This window comes from Apaloderma vittatum, unplaced genomic scaffold (assembly GCF_000703405.1).
Source record: "Apaloderma vittatum isolate BGI_N311 unplaced genomic scaffold, ASM70340v1 scaffold9521, whole genome shotgun sequence".
Taxonomy (NCBI): Eukaryota; Metazoa; Chordata; class Aves; order Trogoniformes; family Trogonidae; genus Apaloderma; species Apaloderma vittatum.
The window spans coordinates 5,455-22,893 of NW_009700763.1; the positions used below are offsets into that span (position 1 = coordinate 5,455).

The window sequence follows — 17,439 nt, forward strand, 5'->3', positions numbered from 1 at the left end:
AGCAATTTTACTCCACAGTAATGCAGATAAAATCTTTCTTCTTAAGTGCAAATTAAAAGTATTTGCTAGAAACCAGCATGACTTGGGCTGCTAAGAAATGACAGATGATTCAGTTTCTTACAAATATCGACAAGTCTAAATTGTTACGGGTTTCCAAAGCAAGAACAGGGTTACGAACAGGAAGGGAATAAAACATCACCACTATTAAAAAAACTTGTCATTGCAAACTTCGAACACTCTTCAAAAACATACCTAGAAAAGATTGTTTTTCTATTTTTTTTTTTCTGCAGCTGAGCAGTGTCCATGCAAAACAATTTTGAGAAGAGCAGTGTTCCACCTGGGCACCAACTAGGCCCATCTTTGTCCCACACAGCTCAGTAAAGTGCTCTCTTGTGCATCCTTTGAGGAAAAAAGTTCTCATTTAAAGTTTGGGAGGCCAAGGTTGCTAGCCAGGGAAGGCATAGTCTCAGTCAGTCCATGCTGAGGTCAGAGAAGGAGGAAGGAGCGAAGTTAACAGTACTCTGCCTTTCGTAACTCACGGACAACGGACTGCAAGGGAGGAAGGAGCAAGCAGAAGAAGCAGAGGCGGGTGTCAGAGGAAACCCTGCCCCTGGGAAACCGAGGGAGTTTAATATGGCCTTCATCAGGGGGAGCATTTCATTTGTTACAGACAAACACTAGCTCTACTGCAGAGTCCCGAAGGTTTACTGTTTAGACACCAGGTAACAGAGCTCCACACACGACGTAAGTGAAAATCAAATACGCTTTTCACTTCCTGTGCTGGTGGTTTTTCAAGAATTCCTTTGAAGGACAAAGGGGATCTGAGTAACATTCTTTTGCTGATTTAAAGAAAAGGAAAAAAAAGTATTTTGCCCGCAACATTTTTATGCTGCACACTTACAAACATTCTAGGGCAGACTGTTAGAGGTATTTACTGAAAAAAAAAACAAACAACTAGCCATCAGCTTATAAGAGTAATAATAACATTAACGGGGAAAAGAATTTAAGGCATGTTTTTTTATTTTGGCCAGGAATGATGCATGCTACAGAATAATCTTCACTTTCCCACTCAAGTTTTCAGACCACTGCACTCTTTTGTTTTTGTTTTACATGGCACTTTGTAGTTTGCTTTACAACTTAGTCAAGATTTTCAAGTGTTTTCTTCAACATAAATGCCTTCTCTTGCAGCTCGGGTCTGCTATCTGACGCCATTGTAGACAATGAACGGATGAGGTGCTCTCTGCTCTCTGGTGTCAGGCTTTCCCACTGTTGAGTTTCTGTGTAGATAAAGACAGACAGACACCAGACATGAATCATCAAATGCCAAAAAACCCCAGGAAGCTGTCTCCATCCTCAGAGAGGCTGAAAGAGCAACTGCTTCAACATTTCACTCGCAGTCCCTACTGCTCTTCCAGGAGGAGGCAAGTTCAAATGGACACTCAGGTGCATGTGCTGCCTCCTGCACAGGGAGTCATGCCTGCTTAGATGAGGCTTGACTGTCTCAGCCTGTAATGTGAGAAAACACAGGCCCAAAGAACCAAAGGCACTTCACAACCGGTTCAGGCAATGTAAGAAGATTTTTGCTAGGATAAGAAAACATGAAGTTCATAGCAGAACCCCAAAGGAAACATTTGCTACCGGAAATGATGACATTTATGGTCTTGAGACCTATGTAGACTCACTCTCTAAATTCTGCAAGGCTTAAATCCCAAATTAACAGCACGGAAATAAAATTGGCACTGAAAGGGTAAAAATTATGCCTCTGCACAAACAGGAGATCTCCCCTCTACGGAGCTTGCATGTGAGGCAGAATCTGACTGCACACAGTCCTGGGCACTCTGCCTGAGGCCCTCCTTGCCAGACACTTTCCTCACCCAAGGAGTATCCAGAAGTCCCTTAGACCTGGAATTTATCCACAGTTACTTCAAGCTCTCCCCAAATATCACCAGTCACACCAAACACAGAACTCCCACTGCCCCGACATCACTCAGTGCTGAACACCACCTCTCCAGGGTTCCAGGCCATGCACCCAGGTGCCTTCTTTACCAAACAGTGGCTCTCCCAGGTAGCAAGCAAGCAAAAATTCTCACCTTGCAGTTTGGTGAGCAGCAGTTGTATCACAGACAAAGCTTCTGTTCTTATGGAGGTGTAGCTTTTGTTTTCTAAAGAGATTAAAAAAACAAAACCAAACAAAAACAACCAGCTCACCAAAGAACCAAAGGCATCCAGTCACCACTGTGGTCTCCACACTGCTTTTGTTAGCACAGCTCACTGAGCACCTTCATGCTGGCAGTCAGCAGTGCTCCCCAGTTAGGACACATCAGAGTGGCAGAGAGTGACCAACTAGAGGTTGACAGGTTGACTGAACCTTGGGAGCTGCCTCTGCGATTAGTACAGTGCTACCACTCCTTACGTATGTTGAAAGGGAACGATGCTGGCACAGCTGCAGGGTAACAGACTGTTTCTTCTGCTAAGTTGCAATGGCAAGAAACCAGCCAAATTTTAACAAGCAGCATTAAGTAAGGCTACGTAAACTCCGTGCCATCAAGTGCAACCTTGTCACAAAAAGGTATTTGGTCTCCTGAGCTAAAAACTTGTTACAAGTCTCATTCCAGGAAGACTGACAGTTGAAAGCAGCTTTCCCCAAAGAGGTCTCTGGATTGGTAGCTAGCTCTTAAGTAGGTGCTGCCTTTAGGCATACCAGAAAGAAGAGATGCATGCAGGTATGAGGAGGCATGGGGCACTGTCACCGTCACAGGACTAGTGGGAACACTATGAAAGTAATAAACAGCCCCCTGACTGTCAGCATTACATAGGGTAGTGCTTATATCTCCACAGGAGCATTCTGAGGGAGAGCACAAACTGTCTCAAAGCCTTGGAGCTTCATTCACTGGCTGAATGAGAAAATTTAGAGTCTCTCCAACGCCTATATTCAAGAAGTCTGAACTACAGAGGAGAAAAACTTCATTAAGTCAGTAATAGTTAGAGTATGTGGGGTCCATCTCCTACAGGGAGAAAATTACTATGGTTCTGATTTGCACTCCTGAGAGGTTGCAGAGTCTGCTGTCTGCCTCTCCCTTCCCCTTCAAAGCTCTCTTGCACCAGAGGAATTTACCTCCCTGTGCACAGCGCCCTGCACAGTACTGGCTGGAACAGCTACTGCAACATCAAACTTACTACAGCACAGTGCAAACAAGGGCAAAATGTTACCTCTTACAGCTGATGATTCTGCACTCACTCTACCAGTCAACCCTCAGAGGTGGAATGTATTAGCAAGCCACTCACCATCAACCACAAACCAGGAAAAAGTCCATTTACCTAAAGAATGGGTGATAGATGAAGAAGTTTCCAGCAGTATTTCTGTCAAAGCCACAGGGTCTGAGTGTTCCTCATCAAACAGCATTAGCCTGCCAAAGGCAAAAACCCAGTCAGACACCCTACATCACTGGGACAGAAATCTGCTCCAGTTTCCTCCAAGTGTCAACCTCAATTTCATTCAGAAGTTTGAAGCAAGAAGGAAAAGAAACACCATCAAAGTGGATTGCAGAAAGGAGAATTACCCTTGAAAGTAGGCATTCATGGCCTGTAGCACTCCAAGCTGCACTTTCCACGTGCTGAGTTTCAGACGGTCACACATTAACTTGCAGAACTCCCTGCGATAGCAACCTACAGAAAAATAAAGATGTCACTGTGTTACTACAGTGAAAGGCAGAAGGAAACACTTCCTGCTCTGTCCCCAAGGTGTTCCTTGTGCTCCTCTCCAGTTGACATCAAGCCTGTCACTGCACATGACAAAGTCAGCACCCTGAAAATACTCACCACATCTGCACCCTCATTAACAAACGTCAGAAGATAAACAGCTGTATTATACATTCTGGCATGCTTACATACGCAACCTGTTTGGGCTTTTTGGATACACTCAGTTCCTCTGCCTTGTAGCAGCTTTGATGGAAATGTAAATGTGAGCAGCAGAACTAGGCTGCTTTTGATTAGGCAAGCCCCCTCAGGCATCCTGTATGTGCCCACAAACTCAGAGAAGCTGGGTAAAGTGAATTTAAGACAATACTGAAGGGATTTCCTCAAGGATGGGCTACTCTTGTGGGAAAGCTGTTGTGGCAACTTTCTCACTGAAGACCTTGCAAGCCACAGGCAGCGAGGTCCTGCACCTCCTCAAAAGCCTCCCCAAACCCAGCATGATCTCTTCCCGCTTTTCATTGTAAAAGGAAACAGTGTGAGCCAAGAAAGTCGGCTTTGCACACCATTAGCTGACTTACACTGTGTCTCTGGGCTCCTCGGCCAGGCTTTGCCCAGGGTCTCAAAAGCACAGATCAGGGACTCCATCTGCATCTCCTTCTCCTTCATGTCCTCGTCCTCTTCGTCATGCTTTGGTAAACCCGTGCCCATGCTCTCAAAAGAGTTCTGTGGAGGCCATGGGGGGAATGTATGATCGACAGAAGGATGACGGCAGGCTAGCCACACACTTCAGAGCAACTCAGTCTTCCCTGGCAGCCTGTGCACACCGGTCCTTGCACCCAGTCAGTGCCTCCATATGGGGGGGGCACAGGTCCCCTTGGCCACCAGAAGCTCCGGCACTATCGGCAGCCTGCAGCAGCACAGAGCAGGCTCCACAGCCCTGTGTCCGAACATCTGCCTGTGCTGCACCAGTCCTGCTTGCACTGTGGATACTAAACACAAGGAGCCTACGCAGCTTCCTAGGAGTTTCTTGCCACCTGCAGAGCAGGCAGGAATTCACTTTTAACACTGTTTTGGGCCAGTGCTGGACACCACAGGCTGGGATAATTCAGTTTGGGCAGCACAGGTACAACCCACCCAGAGCTCACCAGAAGTCTGGTATTCAGACCCACCAAGGATCTAGCTGAGTGTAGGGTAATCCTCACATCAGCAGGCTGCTGAGCAAAGTCTAGTGTGCGACCAGCATCAGCTGGACTGTCACCACTCAGGTGTTTTGCTTTCAAAGAGGGAAAACTCAAGAAGCTGTCACCTTCTTTATCATGGGAAAGATGATATCTGCCAGCTCCTGGAACCGGTCTTCCTTTGTTGCCTGCAGCACCCCACCAGCACAGCGCAAAGCCACCATCTTATACTTTAGGTTCTCTTTCCGACACTCCTTCAGGACAGCCTGGACAATATCACTGACAGTGGGCTGCCCAGGCACTGACTTCTGCAGCTCTGCACTGAAACACAAGGCATACAGAAACTATCAGACCCACATTAGTTCCTTCCCAAACACTGCTCTTTCCTCAGGTAGGAAGTAATTCCTATGTCTGGGCATCGGGTTGCCTACCAACAGTTGTAAACTGAAGGTACGCTCTGGTGCTCTTCTTCATTCTCACCCTGTCTAACCCTGTTTTTCTTCATATGCCTCCAATGCACTTTTCCCCCTCACCCTTCTACCTCTAATTTTTTTTCCCCATTAAAGTGTCCATCGTTCCTCTCAGTCTATTTTTTTTTCTCAGCAATCCTGGCCTCTCAACATCCTCTCCCTCGCCCTAAATCAAGGTTTGACGCCCGCTGGTCCCTCTGAAGCATTCCTTGTGCCTCCTAGCTCTCACCAGTGACCCCACACACTGACAAGAGGAAAGACTCCTCACATGCTGACAGGAGATCAGGATGGTGTTCACAACTTTCCAGTCTCCTTAGCATCAGACAGGCAACAACATTGTGCAACCACCTCCTTTTTGAGATCTCAGGTCCTGAAGGTGCCACCTCTTTCAAGACACTTACCTGCAGGCAGAGACGACGCTGGCAACGGCCTTCAACAGCTCCTCCTGCAAGAAGCAAAACAGGTACTGCTGAGAAATGCTACACAGCCAGTGGCACAGCCCCGCCGCACAGGGCAAACCTTTATGCTCTGCTACAAGAGATAGTGGAGAAATACACCTATAGCGCCAGCCTAGCAGCAATGTCTGGCTCCTGCAACTCCTGCTGTAGAGGTCGCAAGAGGACTTGGTTTTCCATCTGCTCTCAGTGGAAAGGGGCCTTGCAGCACCTCTGAGCACAAGTGAGTACTTCTCAAGGCTAGAACATAGTGCCATGGAAGCAGTCCAAGTGGAAACAACTTTTAAAGCAGTCTGAACACCTATTTATTTTCCCTGTAGTTTTTGTATCTGCTAAATGCAGGGCAAAAGGCAGGGTCCCTAAGACAAGAGTTCCTACACGTGCTGCTCCGCAACACAGAACATTGCACCTCCTGGCTCAAGGGCCACATGCTGGTGCTCACAGTGACCAACAAAGTGCCAGTTCCTTTCTTACCTTCCCAGACCAGGTTCTTCCTGGCAGGCCTTGCAGCAGAGCGGAGAGCACTATTCCCAGATGTGGTGGTACAAGGAAGCCCGTCTGTTTGGCAATTGATGCCATGGCAGCTGCTCCCTGGGCTTTCATCTTCCAGGACTGGGACTGCAGAGCCTTCTGGGTAATGGTTATCAACTCCTGCATATACAGCCTGATGCCGCCCTGAGTGCCTATGAGTCAAACAGAGGAAAATTGTACTTTTGCCAGAAAACCAAAAAAAAAGTCTGATCTTGCTAAGAAATAAAAAAAAAAGCAGTTGCAGGTTTATCTGGTTTTTTTTGCCCACGAAACACACCAGGTATGCCTACTTCAGGCAAAAGTGTGAAGAATCCCTCCCAGGCTGATTGAAGATGAATGTGTTTTCCAGGTGCTCAAGGAAAATCTTTAGCATGTACCTAGACAAAGTGCTCACCTCAGTCCTTCCACAGGGCAATTAGGCATTGCGTCAGCCTGTTTTTAAGGAATATAACTTTTTTTTTTTTCCAAGAGCAAGTCACTGGAAAACCTTTTTGTAGCTCCCGTCACAAACTCCAGAAAAGTAATCAAGTGACTGAGGGACCACATCCAAAATCAGGTCAGAGAAGGAGTCAACAAAACCATTTCACCATGCATCCACATTTCTTCCACACACAGAAAGCATGGCAAAGTAGCCCTTCTGTAGCACAGATTCACTCACTGAAGTTAAAACCACAGGCATCACCAGGGAGATCCCCAAACCAAGACACAGGCCACGGCCCCCTTTAACCTCAGAGTGTGCACCAGTCCTTAGAGGCTGGCATCAAAATTTCCACAGATGTTCAGCTGCTAGGATCACAGCCATGTTACAGCAGCATTCAGTGCCTCACAATTTCATTCTCCTGACTCTCTCAGGAGCAATCAACACCTTTGTGATTATTTCAAATAGCCACAGAGAAACTAACCTGCCAAAACTCATACAGGACACCTTTAGCAAGGAAGAATATGGGAACAAGCTTCCCAAATCTCTTGCCATGAGAACTCTATATTTCCAGAAAGCATGATATTTCTTGCCCCATTGTCCTGGTCTGAGCTAGAACAGAACCAGTGATTTTATTTTTCTGCTCAGTAAGAAGCTGGACTTTCTGAAGTCAACATCACGTTTTTGCAGATAGTGTCTGCTACCAGAAGTGGTAGTGCCTGATGTTTCTAGCTACTGCCAGGACTGGCATGCAGAAAGGCTCTTGCTTATACTTGTTCCTATAGTTTTCAAGGTCACTATTAAATCTTGTGCCCCACGTTGGGGGTGCTGTAAAATAAAAGGATCATAAGTAAGTAAAAGATCACATCTGCGGGGAGAAGTGGACAGGTGACCCAAATCTGACCAGCAAAGCCCATATATGTCATATTCAGTAGAAAGCTGAGCCATCACAAGTGTTCATCTCTCTTCTTCCATGGCCAGCATCTGAGGAGGACTCAGTCTGTTGTTCTGCCTTTGATCCCAATCCTTGAGTTCTCAAATCCAGTTCTCATCTGCTTCTGAGAAAGTCTGGAACTTCCCCTGTGCCATCTCCGCAACATCAGCGGTGACGTGATTGCCACTGGGGAAGTGGGGTCAATATTGATTTTGTAAATATTTGGGTTTGTAAATATTTGATTCTGTAAATATTTCACTACTTTCTTTATTTTCTTATTAGTGTTACTAACTTTTTGGTTTATTGGTTTTGTTTCATTATAGTTGTTTTAGTTTCCAACCTGTAAGTCTCTCTCCCTTATTCCCTTTCTCCTACCCTTTGGGAAGAGAGAAGGGTTAATAGAGATCACCCCTTATGTGTCTAGTACCCAGTCCAGCCCTAACCCTTGACACCTGTGCTTCCCAGAAAACTTTTACAATTCTTATCGCAACTTACCAGGTACGTTTTCCTGCCAAACTTCAGTCCACAGAGTAGAATTCTCTTTCTCTCCTTTCTCTTCATCGGGAACCTCATGCATTCCAAGAAAAGCCAACGGCAGCACATGTTTAGCATGGTTCTTCACCACGTCCGGACTGTAGCGTCCCACAGCATGCACAGTTAAAGCACACCCTGTTCTGTAAACTGGCTCTGAAAGAGCAGAACAACCACACATTATGACTGAGAAGCAGGATTTTTGTTAAACAGCTTGGTCTGCCTCTTAGGAAGCAGAGGAATGCACAGAGGAATGTATCAGGATGCACAGGAATTATTCAGCCAGTGAAACTGAGCATCACAATATAGAAATGTTTCTTTGCCAGCTTTTGCTGTTGCCAGGAACTTTTTCTGCACTGTACTCTGCAACGGAACACCCCAAGAGCAACATACCTTCCTTCTCCATGTACCAACTGCTGAGTTTGTGCAGCAGCTTCTCAGTGCTACTGTCCCGGGAAGTCTGTAACAGGTTAGAGACTCAAATCACTCAAACACTTCAAGAAAACCCCAAACAATAAAAAAAGTAAAACAAAACCTAAAATCATCTTAAACTCCAACTCACCCGGACTAGATGCCCCATAGCAAAAGCAAAGGACTTCTGTACCACGCTGTTGCGATCAGTCAGGCCACTAAGTAAAGCACTCATAAGTTTGCCTGTTGGAAAAGACTTTGCTTTATCAGAAATATCATGTTCTAATTGCCATGGCAGGAACTACAATAGCCTGAATTTATGCATTTTTGCTTCATTGCATGGAGGTGATGAAACTCTGGCACAGGTGGCCCAGAGAGGTGGTGGACACCCCATCCCTGGAGACATTCAAGGTCAGGCTTCATGGGGCTCTGAGCAACCTGATCTAGTTACAGACGACCCTGCTCACTGCAGGGATGACCTTTAAAGACCTCTTCCAGCCCAACACATTCTATGAATCTAGAAGTCTATGTTTGCAGGATTTTAGGTCAGCCTGGTCCTTATGGTTAAACAAATGAACAGACTAACACAGCAAGGCTCAATAAAAGATAGTGTTTGGCCAGTTTCTGCCTGCATGCTTTGACCGATTAAGTTCCTGTATGCGAGCAGCCCAGCTGATCATGCTTTTAGCTTTAGTCCTATTTTGTAACCGAAAGGTGACCTTCTTTCTACTATCAAATCACAGTAAACTGTACAGAGAAGACTAATGCCCAAGGAAGCAAAGACCATGTTCACAGTCCTCTCATAGCTCAAGTTGAAAGAACGAGTGCTTACTGACAGGACTGCACTAACACAGGCATTACTAACTCCAAGAAGGTTTAGAGATATCTCCACCTGCTCCTGCTGGGTGCTTGCTCTCCCTCTTTCAACTTGGTGAGGATTTGGGCTTGTTTAGTCTGAAGAAAAGGAGGCTGAGGGGAGACTTAATTGTTTTCTACAACCACCTAAAAGGAGTTTGTAGAGAGGTGCATGTTGGTCTTTTCTCACAAATTACAACTAATAGCACAAGAGGAAGTGGCTTCAAGTTAAGACAGGGGATGTTTAGGTTAGTCGTCAGAGAAATCTTCTACCCTGAAGGGGTTATCGAAGACTGGAACCAGCTGCCCAGGGAAGTGACTGAATCGTCATCCTTGGATGTATTTAAAAGTCATCTAGATATGGTGCTCAGGGACATGGTTTAGAATTGGGCCTGGCAGAGTTAGGTAATGGTTGGACTTGATGGTCTTGAAGGTCTTTTCCAAACATAATGATTTTACGATTCCATGGTATTCAATACCCTCAGGACCTAATCTCAGCATGCCAATCTCACATACACAAGGCAACTCCAAATAGCTCCCTCAGGAAAACACACGTGAAGACCATTCTCATGATAAAATCAAGGGGCAATATGGAGGAAATCCTGTCTACAGAACAAAACACGCCTTTGAAACCCGACACTAGAAACAAACCTTACCCGAATAAGGTGTTAAGTCCTGAGGACACTGTGTGGTCAATGACACAATTACGCTGGCACAGCCTCCCTGGAAGATTGCAAGGGTAAAAAAAAAGTTAAGATAAAACAATACTAGCCCCTCGTTATTACCGTTAGTACTTGCTGCAGTGCTATATGCACTTGTATGATATGATCTAGGCCCACTAAGCCTTTGCCCTGATAAGCTAAGGGTAGCAGCAGAAAACCAGTTTGTAATGAATTATGAGAATTTAATTAAGAAGTGAAAAAGTTACCAGGTCCTACACTCAGGACAGATGGTCCTGGAAGATTCACATCTACTGAGGACAACCTTCTGCACTCAGAAGTCACAGAGTATTACAGCCAGGTAGCCCAGGGGAGGTGAAGGCAGCAAAGATTCAGAAAATCACAAGTAATGTAGGTGGACCGAGATGTAAAATGACTCCAGTAGGAATGAGCCCAAGCTGTCACTTTTTTAAAAAGAGACAGTCTAAAGAAACGCATTTATGTTGACACTGCTCGGTGTTCCCTTCTCCATTTCCAAATGAAATAAGAAAATCACAGACATACCTTTGTGCCAAGGCCTACGCCACTTTTGATCAGTTCACACAGACGAGGAACAAGCTCACCCAGGACAGACACATCCAAATACTGCAAGCTCTAAAGAAAGGTAACGGACAGGCAAAAACAAATTAAAGAAAGAAAAAAGATAGGCAATGGTGGCAAATTTAATCTGGTTTACTTCCAGACGAAGCCTGCCTCAGTTCTGCAGGCTGGTTTTCAGTTGAATCATCAGAGTTTGATGTACAGTGGGAGAAAGGCACCACAAAGAGACTTCCACCACATACAGATTCTCTTGTGCCACTTCCACGCTGAGCTGACCCTGCTAAAACCATCATTTGTTGGGACTGACATAGTCAGCAGTCCTGCACTCCAGCCCTTTAGAAAGCTGTACTAGCAAGAACTCCTTTCTGGAAAGGAAAGAGATGCAAAGGCGTGCATATACCCTAGGACAAAATGCAACATCACCCTGTCTGAAACTCTGAAGCAATCATATATCCAAACTAGACAATGAAGCAAAACTAGTTAAGACAGTTTTTAAAAAGGTCAAGGCAAACAAGTGGTATAAATGACATATAAAGGTACAAGAGGGATGTTACTGGTATAATTTCTGATCTCCTATGCTTAAAACGTCACTAGGCAAAACAGCAAGCCTCATGTTACCAGCACTATGTGTAGCACACTGTCTGCAGACGGAGATACATCCTCTAGCCAATTCAAGCATCATATACCAACTGACAGTAACCCTCTACGAGCTTCAGAAATAAGATCCACTGTCACTTCCCTGTCCTGCACTGGTATGGCAAAAGGAATAATCCATCGTATCATATGATCTTCCAGCCAGATCCAGAATCTAGAGGAACTGGGAGAAAGTTGCTCATAAGCCAGGACATCTTCCTGCTACTCCAGGAAAGCCATAGTATCCCTCCCTCCCCCTAGGAAACCTCAAGCATTGACCAGGGCAGTAGAACCATCCCTCCAGGGCTGGTGGGGGAGAGGCATGGCCTAGAGGAGGGACAGCAGCAGCTGCCACAGCCTGCAGGGTGGCAGGGAGTACACTTTTACACAAAGCCTTTCATACCCAGTTGCTTTACACACTATTTATAGGGAGTGCTCCACCTGACACCAAAACGTCGCTCCACAGGCTGTTACAAACAGGAGGGCTTGCTGTTGCTACTCTTCCACAAGCACAAGAAAAAGAATAGCCCTGGTGGCTATGCTCCACCTAAAACCTGCTTTGCACTCACACCCTCTGGCTGCTCCCCTACCCCTGGCTGTGTGCAGTGCCTGAGCAGAAAAGAGGGGTCTTTTCTTTGGGAAAAGACAGGCCCTTAGTGAGGGCAGGGAGCCGGACTCTAGCCATCACACAGGTGAGCTGCCTACCACCTGGTTGCTCCAATGCTGGGATAAAAGGGGTTAACAACATAAACTGGGATGGTAGAGAAGCCAGGCAGCTGGGATCTCTGGCCAAAAACACAGGCCCTGACAATATGCTTGTGAAGAAGAAAAACTCTCAGCCTCTAGAGGTGACTCTTGTCAGCTGTGAGAGCAGGTATCCCTTTGAACGCAACACTGAATGCTGCCCAAGCAAGTGGACCCCCATGGAAAAAGGTATTGAGTATCCAAGAGAAGTAGCTCTACGATAGATGATTTATAGTAAAGGATGTTAATTGTGGACCCTGATGGAACGCCACACCGCCAACCTGTGATGCAGAAGTTTGTGCAGAGGAAACTACCAATACATTCCTACACCTTGTTGACAATGATCTGTGGAGGGGGTGTCAAGACACCAACTGTGAATGAAGTGGCTAACCAAGTACAGCAGTATTAAGGCAGTCTCTCCCATCCCCTACAGACCTGCATCATGGCCATACAAGAAGTGTCTAAGGAATTCAGGAAATCCTCTAGAAAACTGTTTGATAAACTGTCCAAGAGGTGGATCAGAACCTGTTCTTCCATTAAAGTGTTTGGGCATTAACAACTCCTCCTCCAGCAGCAGGAAACTATGGTGCCAGACATCGTCTAACTCCAAATGGAGCCAAAGCTATTCACAGCTGATCTGAGGAGCACGCTGTGGCAACAGGGTTAGAGAAGTCAGTACATGAGAAAGAAGGTGTACAGCCATCCACACGGAGATGTGGCAATAAAACAAACTCTGAAGAAGTATTCTCTCAAGCTCCCATATCTCATTCCTACTCTTCTCCTACAACATACCTTACACTGGAACACTTACGAATCAAGCACTTACCATGTTAATGGTTTCCATCATGGGAGATGACTTCACAGCACTAAGTCTGGCACTATCCATTGCAGTCTAAATAAAAGGCAAAAAACCAAAACTAAGTGTAAACTCAACATGAAAATAGTGTAAAGGGCAATACCAGCTATAACTCACGACCTCACAAGCTCAACCCAAAATCTACTTCTGATGTATACAGATAGAAAGTAATTATGCCTATAGATGGTGAATGTCTACCTTTCAGAGGCAGATGGTTTCTCTAGCTGTAGCACAGGAGGTAAACGATGCACTCCTGGCATCATGGAAATGAAGAAAAAAAAAAAAGAAAAAAAAGGAGGGGGGGAAGAGAACAAAAATCCTCCTCTGACATACTGTTCAGTCCTTTCTTGTTTGCAAAGGGCAGAGCTTGAACCCTTTCCCTCCCCACAATGAAGTTAGCTAAACTGGCCTCTGAAGAGTGGGTTTGTCACTTCCCCAGAAGACTGATACTGATTAATATAGTCTTTGAGACAGATTAAAGGACATACTGCTTACAATATCTGTCTCCCGCCCACAGTGCTACAGCACACTTTCTCATTTATAACAAGTCCTGCAGTTAATTCCCCAGGAAAAAACAGCAGCAAAGCTTGACAGTACAGGTGCATTCCAGCTAATAGTCACACACTCTCTCTTCACCTGGTTCACTGTTGTACATGGAGCTGAAGCAATATTTCACAACAGTTCTTAATAGGATTGTTCTTCACTTCCTGAAATATGTGTTCGTCTAACGAATTAAAAAAAAAAAATTCCAACCCTGCAAAAACCCCATTTGTCCAGCCATATTCCAATGACCAAACTTTTTAGTACCTTATTAGCTACTTCTCTTTGCATCTTTGAATACCTCTCAGCCAAATCTGCTATTTTTCTGTTCACCAAATGAAGCTTAAAGCTTTGTTATCTCTGTTCTGTTGATACTTTAACATTAGAATTGCACTTACCTTCTCCTGATCTGTTGCAGAAAGACTCAGATAATTGAGGACCTGAGGCTCAAGCACACTCAAGGATTCCAGCAGAGCTGGAATAAGTTTCGGTGCGTGAGGTTTCAGCATAGATCCAGCACTTTTACTGATCTTCACAAGAGTGTTAATGCTGGAAAAAGGTCAAAAGGAAGGTCAACACAGAAACACACAGGCTTGGCTGAAAATCCTCTCTAGTCTATTCTAATCCAGTACTAACAAAAACACCAGTCTGAATCTTAGATACATCAATATAAATCTACCTGCAAACAAAAATCTGTGTATTTTTATGCTTAAAAAAAAATCATACCCTAGCCCTGTGCTTTTCACAGGGATTAGTTACTTTGGCCAAGATATTACAAAGGGAATGGGCAAAGCGGCAGTATTAGAGACAGATGTAAGAAGAAATAGTGAAAATCATGTTTTAAAGAAGTATTGGGCAATGTCACCCTAGAGATATCCATTGTCTCTGCCCAAGAAACAAATAAATCACAATGATATGTTCAAATCCCACTTTTAAGTTTCAGAGTCACTGCATTTCTCAGGCTGCATTTTCACAAAGGGTTTTCATATCTCCAAAAGGGATGAAAACATCCAAGAAATATTCACTATATTTGTTAGGAGCTTTCTAACCTTCCTGGATAATAGTGTTTGATAAAAGAAAATTTTTCTGCAAAGACCAGCTACGTCCCCAGTTTGATTTTTCCTTTCTTTAAGGACAGAGCTTGTCTGTCCTTCAAGCAAATAAAGGAATAAACAAGGTTACAAAGTGACAAGCACATGAAGTGCCTACACATCAAGGGGCATGGAACCGTTACAAGACACAAAATGTATCTGAACAGTGTGACCAAACGCAGTTGCCTCTGGGATGTGAACTGTCCTTACTCACTACCAGTCATGAAATAAGACCTGGCTGTTTCAAGAGCTACCAAGAGATTTCTTGTTTGCAAGCAGAACAGATACATGCCAATCCTGAAGGACAGCCTTGAGCACAGTAAACTGTTTGCAGAGCAGTTTGTCAGTTGTTAAGGCAGAAAAGAACTCCCTTCTGGGAACTGAACATGGGCATATGCAGAGAAACCAGATACTCCCAAAAGACAGGTAGAGTTCTCTGGGCTGCTGTTTGAATGCAGTAAGAAGAGGACTCAGCAAGAAAGCTGTTTTGAGGAGAAATTTGTCAGTTCAAACGCAGCACTGTGCAACTCAGGTGAATCAATTGGGTCTTTTTGGGACAAATCATGGCCTGACCCCTGAGAACTCAAATAACACAAAACTAACCTCAGAGATCGGACTTCAGCAACTGTGCTTACTATTCCTTTGTCGAGGAGGCAAGGGAGCAACACAGCTATCATCTTCTGCCCAGCTGCTCCTTTAGAGGGATCACACATTTTCACACAGACCTGGGGACATACAAGAATCAGTGCTGCAAGCATGTACAAACCTCCTGTTCAGAATATGTTATATCATGCTGCATGCACCGTGAAGGCTGTGACTTCAAACACAGCTCTTAAGATCCATTTCTGTTTCCACTAATGTGACATTTTTAGAGGAATCCTGAACAAAATATCAAGTGATACATGTACTACACTCCTGTCAGCAACAGCACCAGACTGATTTACTTTGTTTCAGTGAAGTCCTATAAGGCTCGGTCAGCTGTTGAAGTTATGGGACATTTCTGTAAAACCCACATCAAATCAGGATACAAAAATGACACCAGAGGAAAAAAACAAACCAAAACAGTTCATTATACCCTCCCTTGATTGTACAGAACTTAAAACTCCACTATCTTCAAACAGTAGAACTTCACCAGCATCAACAAAAAACACAACTGAGCATGTGTTCAGCCTCATTATAATTGCTTTCTAGGGGGCTGTGCTGTTTATCACAACTGCACATTTTACTAGGGATCTTCTCAAGACAACAGTCTATGGTAAACTGTCACTCCTGTATATATGATAGCAAACGACTGCCCGACATCAAAACCATACCTGTTTACATGTGAAAAACGACAAAATTAAAGTCTTACCTTGCTTAAAGTTTTTAGGGCTAGTTCTGCTGCTTTTCGCACAGTCTCCTAAAAAAGAAGTCAGCAATCCATTGTTAAGGGATTAACTGGTAACTATAACACTATTTCTGATGAGGCTATATTGATGGCTAGTACTTAACATAATATTTTTCAGAGAAATATTGGCTTCGGTCCATCGGAGTATCTGGCATACTCAATGACAAATACATTAACAATCCCTTGTGACACCACCAGGTTCACCACGCTTCTGTTCATGTTTGTGTCTGATATTTCACAAGTTGTCCTCTTCAAAACAGAAAACCCCCACTAAGGAGAAAAATCCCAAACAAACAATAAAACCCAAAATCAAACCCCAAACCCAGAACCTTCTACTGCAAAAGCGTATATACAAGCTTTGAGTATGCTTGACCTCTTCTCAATATAATACCTGTTGCTCGGTGATGATTTACTCAGCTGAATCTCTAGCAAAAGATGGGCTAAAAGCAAACAGTAATATTAGTGCAGCTCTTATGGCACATGACACCACCATCAGCTAGACTCTTCTAAAATTTACTCATACTGATGAATTAAGGAGTATCTATTCCTGGGTAGTGAAACACAATCATCTGGACTGGTAATGTCTTAGGATATTCTTAGAAAAAAATCTGACCTGCCACAAGCAGACTTTCCCAAACCATATCCAGGTAAAATTCAGGAATTAGACCCTTCCCCAAAAGGCAACCTGAAGGCAGTTACTCTGTTTTGGAGGCTAATATTGCTCATCAGCATTGAGGCAGAACTGTTCAGTTGGTTTCAGTGCCCAGGAACATTTCTGAACACAACAGTACTACCAGGGAAGCAACTTCCTGGTACAGAGCACACTTGGGAGAACAGCTCAGCCTTGCTTGAACTTGAGCAGAGACATCTGGTTCCACAGAGACCACTGCTCAAACCTGGAAGGATCCAAGGACTCTGACTTAATTTATGCAGGTAATTTAAACAAACAAGCAGCCCAGAATAAATGTTTCTACACCTGAGAGTTAAGCAAATACTTAGGAATTCTTTTAAATCCAGGAAAAATGCTGAACTATCAAGAATAAGTACAGTAGGAGTGAAAAACAACCTTAAAAATGTAAGAAACACAGACAAAAAATTTTAATTTGGCATGGAAATTGTGACTGCAAAGGGCCTGAGTTTCTAGTCTGCTTAATACCTAAAATTTCCTTCGGCTTCTTTTTGATTTCTCACAGAATCTCTCTTCAAACACCTCAGAGCTTGACCACTGCACTTTCTGTTGAAGATTCCTGTCCAGTTATCACTTCCATTACCTTAATGTCATCTTGCACTCTGAATAGGATTTCCCAGATCTCTGGGATCTTGTCTATAATGTCATCCAAAGGTCTTCCTCTTAGTAAGTCATTCAGCGCCAGACAGCTGCAACACAAAGAATTTTATTTCCTTCACATGGTGAATAGGTGATATATACAAATATAGATACATATATATA

General features: G+C 44.3%; 1 protein-coding gene across 1 annotated transcript; it reads right to left on the reverse strand.

Moving 5' to 3' along the window:
- Positions 1–1,002: 1,002 nt before the first annotated feature.
- Positions 1,003–17,366, reverse strand: LOC104281009 (proteasome-associated protein ECM29 homolog; the record flags this gene model as incomplete). Its single annotated transcript, XM_009878856.1, has 18 exons — positions 1,003–1,277; positions 2,091–2,162; positions 3,319–3,407; positions 3,561–3,666; positions 4,275–4,419; positions 5,003–5,195; positions 5,746–5,789; positions 6,274–6,482; positions 8,178–8,369; positions 8,607–8,673; positions 8,776–8,867; positions 10,136–10,202; positions 10,703–10,792; positions 12,942–13,007; positions 13,910–14,060; positions 15,206–15,327; positions 15,954–16,001; positions 17,261–17,366. Coding segments are annotated over 18 exons (1,999 nt in total), but the record flags the coding sequence as incomplete, so codon positions are not given.
- Positions 17,367–17,439: the final 73 nt, after the last annotated feature.